The sequence below is a fragment of the Ambystoma mexicanum genome, chromosome 5q (genome assembly GCF_040938575.1).
Source record: "Ambystoma mexicanum isolate Mex_15411 chromosome 5q, UKY_AmexF1_1, whole genome shotgun sequence".
In the NCBI taxonomy this organism is placed as follows: Eukaryota; Metazoa; Chordata; class Amphibia; order Caudata; family Ambystomatidae; genus Ambystoma; species Ambystoma mexicanum.
Window position 1 is genome coordinate 1251980306 of NC_090933.1, and position 20695 is coordinate 1252001000.

Sequence of the window (20695 nt, forward strand, 5' to 3'; positions counted from 1 at the left end):
ACCGCTGCCAATCAGATAGATTGCAGGTGGACAGCAATGGCAGGGCCATTTTATAGGTTCATTGAAGCCACCAACAGAATCCAACGCAGACGCCAAGAGGATGCTATGGATGGCAGGAGCCACCAAGTCCAAAATACACCTGGAATCAAATGAAGTGCCCACCAGCGATAGCAGGCTTTCACACCTATCATGGTTGATCTTCTTGTTGGCTACAACATTCCAATAACCTGCCTTGTGTTTTCTTTCCCACAGCAATCTATATGTTCTGCGGTCGTGCTGGTGCTGCCGTGTCCGCTGGAGGCGGCGAAGAAGAGAGACACTGGCTTTGTTGTTGGGAATTGGGAATTTTCAACGTCTTCTGTAGGCCCGGATCCACTTTACTCTGCGACTTGCCGCGCTGTGATGTTGGGAATTTCGTTGAGACCACCATCACGCATAGCTAGGTGGGCGCAGAGGCGACTGTAGGGCGGCAGGATGGCACCATACAAAATACAATAAATAGCCGAAGAGAAGCTGGGCGATCGCCAACTCCTGTCTGCCACCACGCCGGCCCCTTTGTGGTCCCGCGCCCCCGGGCATGCGATGAGGATGTCCGCGCCCCGGACCAACAATGTCAACGGTTTTCCGGAAGAGCCCAGGATGGAGCCCAGCGAGGCCGGGAGGATCATGCGCAGCCTGGAGATGGGCAGCGTCCTCACCCTCTTCTACCAGAAGAAGTCTCAGCGGCCGGAGCGGAGGACCTTCCAGGTCAAGCTGGAGACCAGGCAGATCACCTGGAGCAGGACCTCGGAGAAGGTGGAAGGAGAAAGTAAGTTTGCCAGGAAGTTGTCTTTTTTTTAATTTATCTCAGGTGGGTTGTATGGACATGGATGTCTGGGGTGGTGGGTTGCTGGCTGGGATGCTATACTCTGCTATGCTATGCTCACATTGAGCAAAACCTTGGCAAATGTCATAGACAAACAGGGGTCATCGACGCCAGGTCATGGAAACACCACAGATAACCGCAGTTTGTTTCTGATCATAACAGCAGGGCTTGATGGCGGACGCTAGAATCAAAGCCTTTCTGTGTGCAGTCCCAGTTTGCTGTCTCTGTCTCCTCTTCACAGCCAGTGTCTAATAAAACAAATCTGATTGCTGTTGTGGTGCCCATTCTCGGCAACGCCCGCCCGGCGTACACTCGCCCTAGGCAGTGGCTTACATTGGCTAACGGGTTGGGCCAGCCTTGGTTGTATGCATTTTTATAAAAAGGTAGCAGGCGCCCCTCTCCAGAAAGAACGTGGCCTGATAACCTGTTCTGCGGTTTTTTCCCACTTTTAGAGTTTGCAGCACACCTTTTTTGCTCACTGTACCTTTCACAGATGGGAAATATCCATTTGCATATCAGTCTTTGTCCCGCCCACATGGGCAGTCCAGCACCGAAATGCTATGGCAATTGTATGCATGCCTTTTCTTTTTTTGCACTTTTTTCCATTTTATATGTGGGGTGGGGGCCACCACCTGCAACGCCTCCCCTCCACATTGCCCCTACCGTAATGTATTCGCTAACCCCACCATGAAACGGGCTGATCAAACAATCCTTACCATAGTCCACCTTATGGGCTAGGGTGGAGGAAGCGAAGGGGCTTCCATGTCAGACTGTAGTGAATGTGCTTGATATGTCCGACCTTTGTGTGTGTGTGTCAAAACATGTCACGCTCCTGGCATGTCATCTGTTGCACTAAGTTTCATGCCACCTTGCATCCCAAAACCTAGCCCGTCCCCACCTGGTGCCAGTATCCCGTTCACTTACAGACGACCTGTATTCTATGCACACCGTGCAGGTTAGCCATCTAGTTGATGGCCCTGCACTGGCGACAGTGGCTAAACCATCCCTTTAGAGGGCGCTGCACACTGCCTAACATTTGCTGAAGTGGCTACATTGACTGCTGTGGAAGCTAGTACCCTGAATTCTAGTCCTAGCTTTGTCACTTGGCTAAATTGCGGGACCACAGGAAAATCCCATCACCACCCATTGCCTTATCCACAAATATTGGAAGCCCATTAAAACAAACTAGTCCCAAAAGCTAAGTTTTTACCTCCTGGTCATTTTGTGGCCAACCGCAGTCTGTTAGGTAGACAGCATGCCGATGTTTTCAATATGGGAGCTGTGGGCCGGGCAACAGTGGGTTAATGCTCAGCCTGGGTTGTGACATCACTGGAGTCCCATTGGGCAGCCTGAATACAGTGCAGTGAGTGGCCACCAACATAGGGGGCAGTGTGGTTACAATGGAACTATGTAAGAGGGAAGGACCCTCATTGCGTGATGTACGACAGGACGCAAGATGGCAGGACAGGACAGCTGGGAATGGAGTTTGATAAGGGGAATACCAGATATGTTCCAGTACTGTGGGGTGGTCCCCTAAAAAGCTCCTGTGGCTCCCTCCCCTAGGTTTGAAGGGAGCCTCCCAACCTACAGTCGTGGTGGTGGCACTTAAATTGCTCTGTGGTACGCATCCTTGTCCCCAAAAATGAGGAAAAAGGTGCAGTAATCCACGCAGGTCTGCCTCCTTGAAATCTTAACAAAAGGGATGTGTTTTTGTATACTGCAGGTTAGCACTACATGGCTTGCAAAATCTACTAGTCCACTCTCCAGCAAGGTCGAGTACCCATTTTCAGGGTACTCCACCGTGCTTGCGAGTATGGGGATGTTTGAAACTTTTTTTGACATTTACTGAAAACAAACCTTGTTTTCAGTAAATAGCAAATAAAGGTGTCAATGTGCATGACTAGCCTTTGGGTGGCAGCATTGTACTGAATATGAAGTGTGCTTTTGGTGACAAGCAACGTTTTATAGAAACCAGAGGTCATTATTTTGTCACCTGGCGAGTGAATTTCTCTTAGGTCGAGTATGCAAATTAAGGAACTGACCCTCCAGGTCTAGTGGGATTTGTAAGAATTTGCAAGGCCTGCTCATGAGGGCTTTGAAGTAAGAAAGCCCAGCTGCAGTAAAAGCCATAGCTGTACTTCACAGGCCCCAGGTCATCCCAAGTCAGTTTAATTGATGTCTTATCTTTTATTACTGGGCTGGGGCAGACACGTGTGGTTTGGAGAGTGCTAATGGCCCCTTTCCCTGATAGGTCACAGCTCATTGGGAAGGGCATACACACATTGAAAGTTGCTCATGCTGCCTATCGTCCACAGTAAAGGGCGGGGCCACATAAGCCTGAAACAGTGCAAAACTGGTGCTTGTGTGAAACAGTTCTGGGATGTGATGGCAAGTAGGGCAATGCACAGAGATGTCTGGTTGTCTTGTGCAGGTAAGACATTTGTAAGCATCAGGGTGTTGTAATTACGGACTTGATTTTGACAATAAGGGGGGTCAAAGTTCACACGCTTCCTAATCACTCCCTCTGTTTACCAGGGTCAGGGTTTAGCAAAACCCCTGTAATTATGTATTTAGTTTGTCGGTCTCAGGAAACTCTTAATGTTGGACTGCGGGGCCCCTCAAGGGGCCCCATAGTAGTTCAGCTTTGGCTTATTCTTAGGGGAGCCACGGGTGGCCGAGTGCTACTGTGCCCTGTATCGTGGTGTTCTGCAGGTGCCACAATGGGGTGTGGCACCATTTATGTGAGGTGCCGCTTGTGGCAATACCTAAATGGAATAGCAGGAAGGAGTCGCCCTGCTGTTTCCCTCATGGCTGCTGTTTAGCAGCGCCTCGCGCTGCAGGGTCTGAGGCTCTACATGCTAGCTTAAAGGTATTGCTGATGTTCCTGAATTTGTTGAATCATAAATAATTCAGGAGTCAGGCATAAATAGTTACAGTTTGCAACAGTTTTATGATTATATTTGAGCCTGTCTCGATAGTAATTAAATAAAGCAAACACTACCTGCACATGGAGTTGTAGTCTGCTCCTATCTGTGGGGCGGTCTTTATTCACTGTTACATCCCTATTAGGTGTATTTCGGGTCCCCTCCAGCCCCCCACTCAAGAGAAGTGGGGACACTTTCATGTGACAAACATAGACGATTCGGTCGTTAATTATATTTATGCATTTCCACTCCAACTACTGAGACCCAATGGGAATCTGCCTTATAGTGTCAATAGGAGCTGTGTTCACCACCTCATCTAGCTGTCCAAGATGGGGCTTCACATACTCTATGCGAGTGTCAGTGCAGGAGGTCCCCAAGTCCACTCGCTGCTTCTGGTCAATCCATGGTGTGGTCTGCGCCAGGGATCCCTCCGCTCCCACCGGCCTACCAGCGAGAAAAGCCACTTGTCCGGTGCTGGGGATTCAATCCAGAGCCCTGCTCCAATGTCACATGGCACTGTGCTATTTCGGAGTTGTTGGATTTCGTTTGTTTCATTCAATAGACTGCTTGACACATAAAGCCCCATTGATAGAAACCAAAGGAATTGAGCACCTATGAAATAGCACAGTGCAATGCGAGGCTTGGGTTTGAATTACCAGCACGGGACAACAACACAAAAGCCAAAAGCCACTTTGCTTTCATTGTCCCATGTTGGGGATTCGAACCTGAGCTCCGCTGATGAGAAGCCAGTGTCACATTGCACTGTGCTATTTCGGAAATGCTGGCGAGCTTTACTTTCAGTCGATAGACTGCTTGATGCGTGAAGCCTGTGTGTCAAGACCTATCCAGTGCAAGGCTGCTGGGACCCACTGCGAATCCCCATCATGGGACAATACAAAAAATCAGTCTACCAACGAAGAAAGACGCTTTTCTTTTTCACTGTCCCATTCTGGGGAAACTTCATGCCATGCTCATCCTATAGACCATAACCCTTCGTTACAGCCCCCCTCCTCCCCCCTCGATTTCTTACCTTACTAAAAACACTGCTAAAATCCAAACTTTCTTGCCGAGAAGGTGGACACGTGTTGTGCTTCATTGATGAAGCCCAAAACAGCAGAAACATGTCTGTTAGCTTCTGGCCTAACAATGCCCCCTTTGGAATGTACGCATATGGTCTGTCCTTCGCTGCCTGGGTACAGAGAGGAATAAAAACCCGTGCAATGGAATGGTGCCCAGAGGGTGCCACCGTTATTAAGTGGTGGCTCGAGCAGTTCCATTTTCCACGCTTTGCTTGGCTCTCAACGCGTGGCTTCAGGTGCACGTACAGTGTTTGGCCCTCCCCATTGCACCTGCTGCAGACCTCTGTGTGTGATCAATCTTCTGTTCGGTACATGGCAGTACCTGTTCAGGCTTTCATCCTTCTGATATACAGATTTGATTTTGATCTGATTTTGTTTACGGGCGCAGGTGGATACAAGGCCTCGAGATGAGGTGCTGCTCAGATCGTGTACACATGCTATCCCTGAGCTGGGAGAGTCTAATTGAACAGGTGGGTTTTTTGAGCCTTCCTAAACTGAACTAGTGACTGACAGGATCTAATCTCCATCGGGAGATGACCTCACAGCTTAGGTGCAAAGACTGCAAATCTCCTATCCCCTCTGGAAACAGATTTTGTGCGCAGGATATTCAACAAAAGCTTGTCTCCTGAGTGCAGTGCTCTGGCGGGGTAGTATCGATGGACTTCGGCACTAAAATACTCTGGGGCAAGCTCATTGACAAATTTGTAAATTAAACAGCCTAATTTAAATTTAATTCGGTCCTCGACCGCCAGCAAGTGCAGAGATCTGCAGAGCGCTGAAACCTGATCCTTTTTTCCCAACCGCCTACCAGTCTAGCCAAATACCATTCAACTGGCTGATAGTAACACCTGCTTGTAGTAGGCCAAGAGGAAATTGAGTTAGTGGCAATAGTCCCACATACCGAAACTGAGTACCATTGAGCTGGCTGATAGCAGTATCTGATGGTCAGTACTGTTCTTAGTTGTGGCAGCGCCCCGGGCTGTGAAAGAAAAATGTGCCCTCCCTCCAACGCTCCCTGGTCAATGCCAGGCATAGGGATAGGGGGAGCACATTTTTTTAACTCCCACTTCCGCGCCTATTTAGGGAGTGAATTACTGGAATACGGCGCCAATGTTTAAGCATCAGCACCCTATTGATATTAAATGCGCCCTATGCTGGGAAGCCCGGCGCCAGCACAAGTGCAGGGTGCATTTATTTTCAATAGGGCGCCTGCCACGCCTTCTTCCACCACGCCAGCTTGGGGGAGACCTTGAAAGACTCCCATGAGCTGGGGTGGACTAATGGCGCCCCAGGCAGTTGCCCAGGCGACCCTGCCCTAAGGCTGGCCCTGCTGATGGTAATAGACTGAGAGGAAATGTAGTCAGTGTCAATAGTCACTGTATAATATATACTAGGCAGCTCATAACAATATTCTACCTAGGTATTTGGTTGACATTAATTGCAACTAAAATAACATCTGCCATATAAGTCAAATACTTGCTCTGAGAAATATTTTATTATGTGGCAACCCAACTACACCTTCTGCCCTGCTCAAGCGCCCTTATGTTGAAAATGCAAAAGTGAACATGTGTAATTTTGTATAGCCAAGCGAATACATACATGTAAAATAACAAGAACTAACTTGAAAATGTAATAAAAATGAAGGTATGGTATTTGTCATTGACTCCCAGTGGTTGCAGTGCTCACAGTTCATTAATCCATGTGGTTTCTCTTTTGTTTCAAGTTCTGGTGTTTACTAGTTTTCCTAAAGCGCCAATGTTTAATATTGTCATGTAGCGCTGCAGTCTTGTTTGGGAGTGGGGTGCAAGAGAACTCTGGGTATGGGTAAACCTTGATCACATGTTGCCCCTGCGTATGCCTGGTATCCCTTTCGCTCTGCCCTCGTGCCTCGTCCCTGTCATGGGATGGCTTGCTGACTCTGATGTAACATCAGAAGCCTGTGTAGTGATGCTGTAACTGCCATTTCAGGCCATTACATTTGTCACGTTAGCACCTTTAATCGCAGCCCTGTGTCCACGAATATGCCTTGTGGGACTTTCTTTGGTCAACAATCAAAAATGGAAGCCAACTGAGTGCCTTGCTGGGCACTGCCAACTGACCGAGCCCTCTGATTTCCCTTCCCTGGATTCCTCCTAATAGCAGGCAGCAATATCCCAAATCACTTGCGTTTGTACAGTATTTATTGAAAACGAAAGGTAGCCACATACTGTCCCTTTAAAATTGTAAAGCTGAAAATGTGAACACAGTCGAGGAGGGTGCAGGCCGGTGGAAGGCGGGGCGGGGTTGGCTGTGGTTAGGGAGGGGCTTCAGCAGAAGAACCGGGCCGCAGGAGTCTGGGGAGAAGCAGCTTTTATGTAAATGGTGGGAACCATTAAGTGCCAGCCTCAGTGATGCAGCCAACAAAACAAATGAGAGAGTAGCACTCTGCGGGGTAATAATGTCTGCTGTTATTTCAGCGCTCTGAGACCTATGGCTGTGTAGCGCTATATCAGAAATACCCTATTATTATTATCCTGCACTCCAGGTGCGACTGGGACAAGAAATAGGCCCGGGACCCTGGAACAAAAAAGTGGCCCGCCCTTCACCTCAAAAAAGTGGCCGGCCCCCACCTAGAAAAAAGTGGCCCTCAAACCCTCATCCGTGAATCGCGTCAATTCACAACTTTACAGGAAATGCGACTCATTGAGCGTTTATGCCGCGCCGAATACCCACAACCAGAAATTGAAGTGTAATATAAATCATTGGTGCGCAGGACCACTAGTCCTTTTCATTTTTACAGAGCGTACCTTTAGTTCAAAGGCTCAAGAAACAACGCCTGGAAGCTTTTTCTTTCTCTCGAGCCAGTTACAGAATGGGCTCAGGCCGGACATTCAAGCACTGCCAGTTTCCCAAGTCTCAGCTCTAGGCGGACACACACAGCCTCTGTGCCTCTGCAGGCGGCTACGGTGCCCAGGTGGCAAACCGTTATCCCTGGCAGAGCCTTTCATATGCATGCTGGGAGATTCCCAACTCAAAGAGCTCGCAAAGCACAGCAAGTCTGTGATAGTCCAAGTCAAAGTGAGCAACACAAAGCGCCCATGTAAAGATGTGTTTATATCCATGACGCCTACTATCTTTACATGTAAAAAAATGCATTTGCTCTAAATCACTAATCAAATGTTGTGAACATCATGAATAACAACGAGTTGGAAGTTTGTGACAAAGAATGTGCGTATCTATCTATCTGAGTTTACTACACGCACAACTCCTTGTATTACATGCCTTAAATCACTGAAAAGTACGGTGGGGTTCACTACATTATTCAGGTTGGCATTATCTTGCATTCTGGGACTTGTAGTTTACCCTTTAGGATGGGAAAATGGATGCCACAATGATATGCTTTTGGTTTAATATGTTGCTGTAAGGATTTTCATGCTGTCGTGTGGCTTTAATATGCAATTTGTGTTTTTCTGTAAGTAAACTCCATAAGACATTATTACTGTGTAGACCTTGAAATCCAAGAATTTGAGCAAAAGTTTGTGATCTTGGTCACCACTACACCCCCGCCCCCTAATATGTCCGACCATCCCACGGCACTACCTCTTTTTTGGATGCAGCCAGAGTACCACCGGTTCCTTTTTTCCACTTCCACCACTGCCCACGACAAACCCGCTGAAAGGAGAAAAGGGAAAACGTCCAGTTTTCTGTGAACACGCACGATGCACCACTAGTAGAGCCAGCTAGCGACCCAAGGGCCAACAAGACAGTTACGGAAGGGGCTGTCACGTGGCCAGCGCCCCCCCCCCTAAAAAACGGTAAATTTTTTAGATGGAAAAAATGTGATGCAAATGCATTTAGATGCAAGGAATTCGATGCAATGACCATAAACCGCACCAGACCTACATGTATTTTACTCTAATTCATTCCTTGTATGATTATTGTACAATTACCCCCACATGTGACTGACCTGAGCAGTCACATACTACAACTGTAACATTGCTCATCAGGAACCAAAGCTGGCAAGGCAAGGGCAGTCCAGACATCTCCCCTCTGGAGCGAGATTGCAGACTCGCAGGCTAAAAGAGTCTGCCGCTTGGTGTGCAGCGCAAGAACTCACACCAGAAAGAACAGTCAGCCGCCAGCGACCCGCTGACGCTGAACGAATGAACTGGATGACCACAGCCCTGTCTGAAATCATTAACATACAGATCCTTTAACTAGCAAACCACAGGGGAAAAAGAAGGAAAGGTGCAAAGAGCAACAGGGGGTACCAAACCGGCAAAAGCAACGCAAGGCGCCCGGGATTAAAACAGCAGCAACGTCAGAGATCTGACTATCAAATCCCAAGCAAGACAGGATGCAGAGACGACCACAGCAAGCAACGGGTCGCGTTGATAAAGAACGTGGCAAAAATGCATAGAATTCTGGACAAATGCGGCAACATATGAGCCAGGATGGAAATGACAAGCAATGCAAGAGATGCGGGTTGGAAAATAAGGGGCAATGCAGTGGAGCCCGGATGGAAATGACAAGCAATGAATATCTTCTGGGATGGAAATTGGCGTGCAAGAGGAGTGATCCGGGGACTAACCGAGCAGCACCACGCTGCGCCTTTGAACTAGATTTTTGCCTATATGCAATAAACACGCAGGCATAACTGTGTCAAGCACTGCTGCTTAATTGTGCTGCACTGCATGGCATGCGTGTGTTTGTAGATGCTGCCACTTGGCATAAATGAGCAGCCACTTGGCATAACGAAGCTGCTTCCCAGAATAATATAGCAGCAACCTGATCACCTTAATGCTATTGCTTGCTTTGGCAGTACCCGGTCATATCTGAGCTGCAGAAAGATAGTCTACTCATTGGCATATGATGGTTTCCCGGGTTCACGATAACTGTAGTGGGGATTGTCGCTTCTGTTCTCACATTGGGAGCTTAGGCTAGAAAACTGGCCCAATTTGTAGGGTTCTCTGCAGGTGTGGTCTCAGCAAATGCTTCAGTGTTCAAATGTGGTCTTAAGATGCAGGTTTCCATGCTGCAGTGAATGCAGCGTGGAGGCTAGCTCAGGGGCAACGCGCTCGCCTTGGACACAAGACGGCACGGTGCAACACAGGTTCCATCCCCGGGTCCGCGCTTAGAACCCTCTGGGTATTAAGCGCGTTATAAATAACCAATTATAATCACCCTAAATTACCAGGGGAATCCAGACATGGACCTCTTGCTCACTGTTCTCAGAGAGGCACGGCTCCACCTCACTGATGAGGCCCAACAAGGCTGAAACACGTGCCTGAGGTTGCTGTTGGTACTCTTGTTCAGAGGAGAATTGCCATAGCATTTCGGTGCTGGACTGCCCCTGCACAGGACAAAGACTGACATGCTGGGATATTTCTCCTCTGTGAAAGGGACAGTGAGCTAAAGACTTGATTGAGACTCTCCCAGGGCCCATCCACCCAACAACAGGTCAATGGGCTGTGTTTGTGCTGGTAGAGAGGCTCCCAGACCCCCCTTTGTTTTGTATAAATTGATTGGAAAGGTAAATGCGCCCATACAGTCCAGCCTAGGAGAGTTGTTAAATAATAAGTCAGAGTGCTTTGCCTGCCAGACAGTCGCTGCTACTATTCTATTTTGCATGATAGGCCTTTCATGGCATATTACAGCGACCCTCGCTGAGCTGCCATCCCTAGCCAGACATGTTCACAATGTTGGTTATTTCAGAAATTGCCCCCAAGCCTTTTCCCGTAAATACACTCTCCGATGGAAAACCCTGCAGCGTGGTCCTGTGAAGGCAGTTCCTGCAGTATTTTGCCCAATTAAGAATGACCAGTGAACTCGGACAGTGCGGTCAATTCACAAAGTAAAGGCGTAGTTGGACAGAAGTGGGATTAATTTGAAAGCAGCCGCAAATGGGCATGGTTTTAAAGTAAACAGCATCTTCAAGAATACATCCATACATGTGTCATTTACAGTTACAATTGCGATCGGAGTTGCAGGCATACCGTTTGCAGGAACAGCACGTGCACCCCAAGGCTCATCTACTCCTTATAAAACTGTCTGAGGGCCCAATCAAGTCCAATTTGGTTCGGCCGATGGCTGAACGGCCGATAGGCCAGTCCGCCCCATGATGCACTGAGAAAAGACGCATGACATGCTGCTTAACCATTTAAATCTTTTGCAGACTACACCCCCCCATAGGGCCATCCAGAATCTACGGGACACAAAGTCTCATTGGGAAATAAGCACTTTCCATTGGAGCGATTTCCTGCAAAGGTTTCGTATAATGGAAGACCGCTGCGTACTAAACAATCAGCCACCTGTTTGTATTTCGGGATAATCTCCCAAAAAGTGCACATGTCGGCCAAATACCAACCCCCTTTTCTTAGTGCTGGAGTTGGGCCGGATTTCCCCAGATTCCGAATCCGGGGAAATGCCAAGCACATACCGACCTCCACGCACTGCACCTGCAGTATCAGCTGTTCCCAGTGGACGGCAGAGCTCTGCTCTATTTTGTCTTTTTTTAAGCACCTTAACGTGCCTAGATGGCTGCAGACACTGCGGGAGTGTGATACTGAGAACAGGCCATTAATATCCATTAAGGGGTCAGAGTGGCGGTCAATTAAAAGAGGGGAAGGCGCGTCATGCATTTTCTTTCTCTGTGGTCCTTTTCACAATAGAAGGGCGGCCTCAGCGTTGAAGTTAGGCAATAGTGTTCTTTCCTTTTAGCCCTATTTTTTCACTTTTTACAAGCCTATCACTTACCTGCCATGGCTCCACCTTACCCACCCCTTGCCCCTAGCTCCACCCAAAACCCTCATGGTTTCCAGCATTGTGCTTTCTTGTTAAATTACAGCCAGCCAAGCCAAGAATTGATGATTTAATGATGTATTTCTAGTTGTTTAAAGTGCTACATGCATGCAGCGGGTGCTTCAAAATGCTTTGATGGTACTTCAACATCCTTGGCTGCCGGAGTACAGCCGCATCAAGTCTGAGACTGTGCTCTGGACACTGTGCCTAGAGCAGTGGTATTCAAACTTTTTTATACTGAGTCCTGCCTAGAGTAGAAATAATGTTTCTGGCCCCCACCAAAAAGCTATAACTGCTTTTATGTTCTATTAAATGTTTATATTATATTTTCTATTGAAAGCAATCACTGTAATCCCCTTTTGAAGTACCACACTCTCCCCATGGACATGCTTCAGGCTTTCGGCGCCCCTATGCGGGCCAGCCACAGAGTTTGGGGACCACTGGCCTACAGGAAGAAACCGAGGCATGTGGAAACCATCTCCTTAAAAGGCCCACGGCATTAAATACTGCCTCCTAACCACCCTCACACCCCTCCTCCAGCCAGGATAACTGAAATCACACAACACAAGCATTTCACGAAAGCTTTATCGCCATGTGTTCCCTCAGGACGTTAATACACCGGGTAGCCAGTAAGATGGCTCGGTAGGTTGGGCGCTCGCTGCTGCAATCTGTGTATGGTCTGCAGGTTCGAATCCCGGCAAAGCTAACTCTGCCTTTCATCCATCCGAGGTCGATAAATGAGTACCAACTTCGGTTGGGTGATAGTTGTATGTAAATATGTTCTATGTACAGCGCTTTGGCAAACTCGCTACATAAATAACACATCATTATGTTATGATTAAGGCTGCATGATCGACATGATATATAATGAATGCCACAAAGTTTTGTGCAGTTTCTATTGAAAGATTTGGCACCAGATGGTGGATACAGGATGTCACCGAATGGGGTGAAAGCATCATTACAACCAAACTTTCTCTTCCCAGGATGAACTTCTCAAACAAATCTCCTGCCAGTGTTTATGCCCTTTCTAGTCTTCGCTCTGCAGCAGCGCTTTAAGGTGTGCAAGGGTGCTCCATTGGAGAATTACAAATGACAATACAATATACGTCTTGGGGACAGATTCACATAACCTGTTGCAGGAGTAAGTTTGCCTTGCTCCTATAAACAGTGGCTCAGTAGGGATGTGTGAGTCTTCAAGGGGGCGTCTGAATAGATGCTCACACAACCTCAAAGTTGTGCTATAAACATTTGTGATCACAAGATACATTCGAATTGTAAGGGTTGGATTTGAGGTGTGAAAGTGAATGAACGTTTAAGAAACAGTGTGGGAGATGTGAAGTAAAAAGGGAATACCTTTTGGAAAAATATTTTAGAGTGAGAGAACAAATCCCAATGAAGGTCTTTGGTCAAATCTCCTGCTGCCGTGGGCATCGATTGAGTATAGCTGTGCAGTGCGGGAAGGCCTCAAAGCCTGTGGCCAAGCAGCCAGAGACCCCCTGCATACAGGCCTCACAGTGGACAGTTGTTTGCCCTCCTTATAGCCTGCCATGCACTAGATCACAACTCTTATTCTCGCGGAGGAGGAACTGATAAAGGATTTGTCATTTCCGCAAAGGTGTTGGTTCTTCAGAGCCTCGCTTTCAGCAAAAAAATGTATTCTTCAGAACTGGAAGAGTGAGCCAATGCCATCGGTTTCGGCATGGTTGATAGATTTACAGCAAATGTCAAAATTACAGAGGGTGATTTTGTATCGGAATAAGAAAAGGGATCTATATGAACCCATTTGGTAAATATTCTTGGATTTGTAGACCATGTCATGATGACCTTATTCTGTACAGCACAATGATATAAATGGAGTTAGTTACCAAAGCATATGCCCAAGCTCAAACAGTATAGTGCAGAATGGGTGAAAGGCACGGCAGATCAAATGTTCATGGCATGGCCACAAGGGGGATCATTGTCAAAAGCGGGATTGCAACACATGACTACATACTTGCACGTTGTGCACACGGGGAAGAAATCAGAGGAATGGTTAGCAATTCGAGAGCTCCGAAAAATGTACCAGGAAGAAAGGGAAGAACCACCACCTGAGGAGCGGACGCTTAGTCAGTGTAAGGAGGAAGGTGTTCAGCTTTCAGCTCCCCTTACCTCACCCAAAGAAAAAGGCGCTAGTACGTAAGAAATAGGGTTATTTCCTTTAAAGGAGATGAACGTGGCGATGGGGTAAAGTAATGCAATATACGAACCCCCCTGTTTATAGTGGCGATGATAGTCCAGAGGAGAATAAGAGAAAAGAGGACATCTATAAGATCATACAAGGCAAAGAAGAAATGTGTGAGCGGTCAAATCTGTCGACAGAAATAGACAGGGAGATTAAGAGATGGAAAGGAGAGAAGGATAAGGCTGACGAGAAAACGCTTGCGCAGAACGAATGGATGGGAGGACAGATATTACTTAAAATAGATGGGAACAGCCTTGAGGAAGTTAGGCAAAGAGAAGATAAGGCCAAACAAGATAGAAGGTACAAAGAACGAGAGAGGAGATTGAATGGGTGGAAGGGTGGAGTTAATATGTGTTATATAATATGTAAAATGTGATGTCATTTTAAATTGTTGACCTATAAATGCTGAATAAAATGTGAATACACAAGAAAACGACGCTCTTACAAGTCAATGATCTGATACTACCTTTCGGTGGCTTATTTACTAATTCATTACATACAAGTGCATAATAGATGATTTCCTCGTCTCCACCCGAGGCCAGTCTGAAAATATGTGCATTTCTGTGCACGCTGTACCCTCCGTGCTAGTTATAATCCGTTTGCACAAGGGTGCAAATGCAACACGTAAATCTGGATGGAAGCGAGCTCCTGTGTTACATTTGCGCAGTTTTCCAAAATGATTCATGAATGCCTCCCACTATGGAGATGGGATGGTGGGAGGCATTTATATTTTTTGACCAATGTACAGGAAAAGGAAAGAGTGTGTTTTACTCTTCACTTTTCCAGTACGTGGTGGAAAAGTGAAACACATTTCACAGATGGGATAATTTGCACTTAAGTGCAAACCAATGTGATCCCCTCAATGCAATTTACTCTTCAATTATACATGACCACCAGGGTGATTCCAAAATGCAAAACTCTGTGTAAACAGCCGACAGCTCCACACTGTGATACATACAGGGCTTTAAGTGGGGCAGGGCTAGCCAAAACTCAGACCTGGCAGTCTCTAAATATTTCCCTTGAGCCAATGCTCTCCTAACTGACCTCTGTTACTAAATTTCTTTAAAAATAGGAGTGTCAGCACTGCTCTTTGCCAGTAGATGTCCCATCCAGTAATACTTAGGATCACAACATCAGTTAAAGAAATGTGAAATTAGGTACTTTTCAAGCAGGAAAGGGAAATTAAAAGACTGGGATTATCATTAAAGTGTTTTTAATTAGTATGTATGCGTAATGAATTTCTTTCAGAGGAACTGTGGGATTGCATGGTGTACTTGACCCCTTTTGATTTAATATTCTGGTTCATACTTGAAAATATTTATTTTGGTCAAATTGTTTGCACACAGTAACCATATTTAAATTCATCTTTTGAATCCACATTTTTGCTGTTTTATAGAACATATGTAAACTCGGTTGGCTCTTTTAGGTCACTCCTTTAATTACACAGGCCACTCCTCCTTTAAAGTTTTAATAGCTACTTGGGATTTGAGGCTGCGCAAGCCCTTTTTAGGCCCTGTCCCCAAATATTGCATCACAACGCATTAGAGGCCCCCCTCGATTTCTCCACCACAAGGTTCCGTTGCGCTCAGCGTACTTTTTTGCCCTTTAATGAATTCACGGAATTCCAGGGCCTCCAGTCAGGATGCAGTGTGTGGAGTCCCTCGACCGCTCTTTTTAAAGCTGCCCCCAGGACGTTCATTTACATTGTCTGTGATCGAGGAAAGGCACTGAGGTATTGGTTTTCAGGGATTTTTATATCTTTTTATATGGGATTTTCTCTTTCAAATTAATTTAACAGATAACAGAAAGTCTTTTGAGCCAGGTCAGACATGCCGCAGGCCACCCAGTAGTCATCAGTTCCCCTCCAGTTTGGAGCCCAATGCGCAGAGAGTTGTGGGTATGAAAAGTAACCCAAACCCGTAGCTCTAGAAAGTTTTTTTGTCTTACAGGTAGTGCTATTTTATACATAGCTTCTTCAACCCAAGACAGTTCCAATAATACAAATAGAGGACCTGCATTACCGGATTCCCCTTATTAATACTAATTTGCACTTATATAGCGATACGAACCCTCATGTATCTGAGCGCTGCTTATTATTACCCACGGTGTGTGGTGCTCTTTTACCGACCTCGGAAGGATGAAAGGCCGAGTTTGGCCCTGCCGGGATTCGAACCTGCGTCAGCAGGCTCTGCACAGATGTCAAAGCGAGCGCTATACTCGCTGTGCTGTCTGACCAGCTTTGGGTGCATGACCAAGCTTTACATGTTTCCAGTGCACCTATAATTTTAGTAGAGAAGCCCAAGCTGTTCTTGTCACTTGTTTGTGCTAAGAGGTTAGCCTTTCCATTTGATTTCATTGCTAGCACCTTTTGGTTGCACCGATAGTAATAATAAATAATAATAATAATAATAATGATGATATGAGTGGAAATATATTTAAGCGCCAAAACAGATCCTTTACATTGACCCCGTTCTCTCATTTGCAGGCGTAAAGAAAGGGATAGGGAGGCTACATCATGGAAGAATTTGTCGAATCTGAATTTGACGAATATGTTTAATCGAACTTGGCCAAAAATATATGTGTGGGGGTAATCATGATAATAAAGATAGTGAGATTGGGGTCGGGGGACCCTCCACCAAATACATGTGGGACCAAATTAAAAAAAGAAAAAATATTGACAAAATCGCATTCGCTGAATTTGTTTCAATTTAATCACATAAAACGCTAAAATGTGTATATACTTGTTGTGACATTATGAAACATATGTGAAAGTTTGGAGACGTGTGTGTCTGTGTGCGTTTTTGCGTGCGTGTGTGTTTTTGTATGTGTGTGTGTGTTTGGTGATGGATGCAGATAATACCATGATTTAAGTCCCCTTTTAATGCTTTTTAAGGATTGTTATATTTAGGTTCTATACTAGCGTTTATATATATATATATATATATATATATATATATATATATTAGCATTAAAAGGGGACTTGAGTGGAGGGCCAGGTTCCCCCAGGCGGAAGGATACACCTTTTTCTCGTCCACACCATACTTACACCGGAATTGACCTCAGATTGTTTCAGAGGGAGCAGGACGCAATGGTATCGTCACCAAGGGTGGAAGCAGTGACTTGGTCGGACCAGGAGATGGTCACAACAGAATGGTGGATAGAGGAGGGGAAGAAGGGCACGCCACATTGGTGATGCAATGATGGCCTCCTTCGAAACCCTGTATTTTGGGACTTTTTACGAAAAGAGATCCATAATATTTCCAGACCAATGCCATAGGCGTGGTTCATTGAAAGACAGTGTGGGAAGTGGCCAAGGCGACGATGCAAGACCTCCTTATTGCGGAAGGGGCCTGAAAAAAGAGTGAGAGAGTGCTAACGGTGGGACAGTTGTGGGGAGAGCTGAGGGGCATGAGGGCAAAGCTAACGATGCAGGGTGTGGACCGGGAGTGGTTACTGGGGGCAATGTGGGATAAACTGCAGGAACTATACTCGCTCCTGATAGGGGAGGTTTTGAAGAAGATGCGCTACGCCCAGTGGTAGAAGTGTACTGAAAAATGAAGTGGAACTGTGGTCTTGGCAAGAGAGAGGGTAGGCGGAAGCATAGTGCAACATGTGGCAAGTGTTGCAGCCGGGGCATTCCAATAGTATAAGTGACTAGTAACTAAGGCTTCCATTACAACTTTACACTTGCACAAGGACATGAATGGACACATTGTCTATATAGAATGGTTAATATGGTCGTAAGAAGTAGAGGAATGTTAAACAAAAAAAAATGAAAGTAGTGGAACACCGCTGCCGACCGTTCCCACTCACTTTGATCACTGGCTACACCAAACAGCGGTTTTACGAGAGAGGCGACTGGATGGGGATGTTATTGACTTCTGCGACAAGACACTACAACTGTTAAGCACAGCCGGTGAGTCGGAGTAGACAGATAGTAAAACCGAACTGTGCTGGGCCCAAGGTTGCAGGTGGCAACATTGTTGAACAAAGAAGTTGTGTAATTGAACTTTAAAGAAACCCTAGTAGAAGGTTCAGAAGCAGAGTGGTGAGGCATTGCGGAGGCGATCATTCGAAGGACTCTGAATGAAGCCTTTTTGGGATTGTGTTGTTTTGTTGAAACTACGAAGACCAAGAGGCCTTAGGAGAGGCTAGTGTAAAGTGTCAAAGTGGTCCTACGAGGGTCGAGCAAAACCCCTCGTACTCTCAAAAGTCTTTGACACATTGAGGAAAACTGAGAACTGTGAAACTGGCAAATGTGAACCCGACAGAGGGATGCCTGCGAATTGAGGGTAAATAGTAATATACCCATGAATACTGTGACAACAAGTGTGAACAGGGCTGAGGGATGTCCACAATGTGAAAAGAACATTGAGAATGTGAAGTGATAAGTTTCTGAGTGAAAGGCCGTAGTGAACCCGATTGAGGGAGGCTAACGTTGCAAGAAGGATCAGAGCCCGGCTGAGGGGGATCCAAGGGGCTTAGAGCAATCGCCCAACGGTAATTACCAAACAAACTTTTGTTTGTTTGTTGTTTTTGGTACAGCCGGCCTTCTAATGCAAGAGACTTTTGCAGGAAAAGAGACTTGGCCCTGGAAGTTCCTGGCATCGTTGAAAGGAACTGTAGCCTCGTGCTGGCGAGGCCCAGGACTGTGCTGTGCTCAAAGGTCCTGCCTTGTCCCGTGCTAAAAACGCGGGGAAGGGAGACCCCAGCTCTACCATCCTGATTTATCATTTGGTGAACATTCTTTCTTTTCCTGAGAACATTATCCCACACTATTTTTGTAACTTAGTTGTAAGTATTGGCAATAGTTATTTTTTTAGTATAGGCCCCTTTTTATTTTACATGACGCCACTGGGTCTTATTATTATTTGATGGTGGTAGCTTGCTCCCATCGTAGATTTAGGTTTAGATTAGGCATTTTTCTCACCCATTATATAGTTTAATAAACACGCTTGAACTGTGATGACGTGTGTCTGTCTTTACTGTTGCCACCATGAGTTCCTTACAGATGGCACCATGACGACTGGCGGCAGGAAGCACAAAGAGCATAGGGTGCAGACCTGTTTTCTCGTTCGAACTTAAAGTGTTAATTGTCACAGGTTAGACCACATAGTAACATAGTCAGAGTTTAGAGAGCGCCGGCGAACACTGCAGCAGCCAGATAAAACGAGGTTTCACTTTTTTTTTAAACACACACACGTAAACATTTGGGTTGAATAAAGTTTATTTCAGCCCAATGTTATGACTTTTTAAAATCAGCCCACACCAACAAGAATTCCGTTCGACCCCAGGCCGAAAGGCCGATGGGCCAGTCCACCGCTGGGTGGAAGCCGTCCCCCAGGTATTTTTTTCAAGGAATTAAAAACATTTATTTTTGCTGCCCTCATTTGAAGTAAACCATAGCGATGGCGGAATTCTAACCCTGGACTCGTAGTATTGAGGCGTGGCACTTAGCCATGAGATCATAGATATCTCTTACATTAAACCTGTGCAATATCTGATATTGACATTTGCAACACAGAACTGCTTACCGATTCTAAGATATGAACGCTACACACCTTTTATACTTAGCCAACAATGTTTTAGGAACATCTGTCTTCTTGCCAAATATTGAGTCAGAGGTCGAAGTGAGCGGGAACTATCTGGTGCAGAGTACCACTACTTTTTATTTTTACTGTTAACAGTTCCACTACTTTTTACAACCCATTTCACCATCCCGGAACTGTTCTTTTTTTTAAGTTAAAGCATGCCTCTTCATTTTGCCGCCCAATGGCAGTTACTTTCCAACTGAGATCTGTTTCACTGCACAGTCACGAGGCATGGATGACGTTTCAGCCTGGATGGACTCTATCTGGCTTCATCTTAACTATCAGAAGGTGGAGGAGGTCCTGCTAACGCTATGAAATGATATCTAGTGACACCCCATATCTCCCCCCCCCCCCCCGATATTTGGAAAACGTGTCCAATTGTTATCTCATGTGCTTATATGTTACAGTTTGTACGGTTTATAGTCATTGCATCGAATGCAATACCATCCAATGCCATACCATAGAAGAAAAGGCATCGAAAAAAAAGCATTGAATGCATTTTATTTCTTTTTTTTAATGGGGGGGTCCGCCCCATTTCCCCCTTTTTTAACCTTTAAAACCCATTATAATTAAACTAAACCCTTTACCTTTAAAAAATACATTCAATGTTTTTTTGTCTGATGCCTTTTTTTCGATGGTATGGCATTCGATGGTATTGCATTTGATGCAATGACAAGATACCGTTTATATCGGTCCAGGCCAGGTCCACAGGAATTTATTTTAACACTAGGTGGTTCACGCCACTCTGCAGGTGTGCAGTCATCATAGGGTCCTCGGTGACTAGTCCCTTAGGCAGCGGTCATGCACTCCTGGGGGATAACCCGGGAATGCGCCGGGATCACAGACTATTTATTCATCGGGTTCCAGCAGAATTCACATCAGCGAGTAGAGGCAATTGATTTCGCAAAGGCCATATGCAAATGTTCCTTCTTTTGCCTGTCCCACCCACCTGGCTGTCTATCTGGCCCATACACAACCCCTTGAAACATGTGGTGCACTTTGCTCCCTCCCACCTACCCTGCCCCAGCCAGAGTCACAGTTCCACTACTTTTTCTGGCACACTTTTACCACTGTTATTTGTCCTCTGCACTTTATTTATTTGGAAAAGCCAAATTGAATGAAATTTGCATAAATCACTGAGGATATGTTCACTTCCCGTGACGTCACTTCCCATTGCCTATGTCAGAATCCCCCCCTCTTTTCTTTAGGACTTGAGGCCTCAGAGTCTGGCTGAC

At 46.1% G+C, this 20695-nt stretch overlaps 1 protein-coding gene and 1 long non-coding RNA gene across 2 annotated transcripts in view; one reads left to right on the plus strand and one right to left on the minus strand.

Annotated features, from left to right (window-relative positions):
* The window catches only part of LOC138497984 (uncharacterized), a 613371-nt gene that overhangs the window by 39119 nt on the left and 553557 nt on the right, over positions 1 to 20695 (minus strand). The gene's annotated exons all lie outside the window — the stretch shown is intronic.
* LOC138497983 (1-phosphatidylinositol 4,5-bisphosphate phosphodiesterase gamma-1-like) overlaps positions 1 to 20695 on the plus strand; it is a 738955-nt gene that overhangs the window by 945 nt on the left and 717315 nt on the right. Inside the window, exon 2 of the mRNA XM_069621756.1 lies at positions 253 to 808. Within this exon, the coding sequence (XP_069477857.1) occupies positions 583 to 808 (226 nt within the window). The 5' untranslated portion in view covers positions 253 to 582. The remainder of the gene's footprint in view (positions 1 to 252; positions 809 to 20695) is intronic.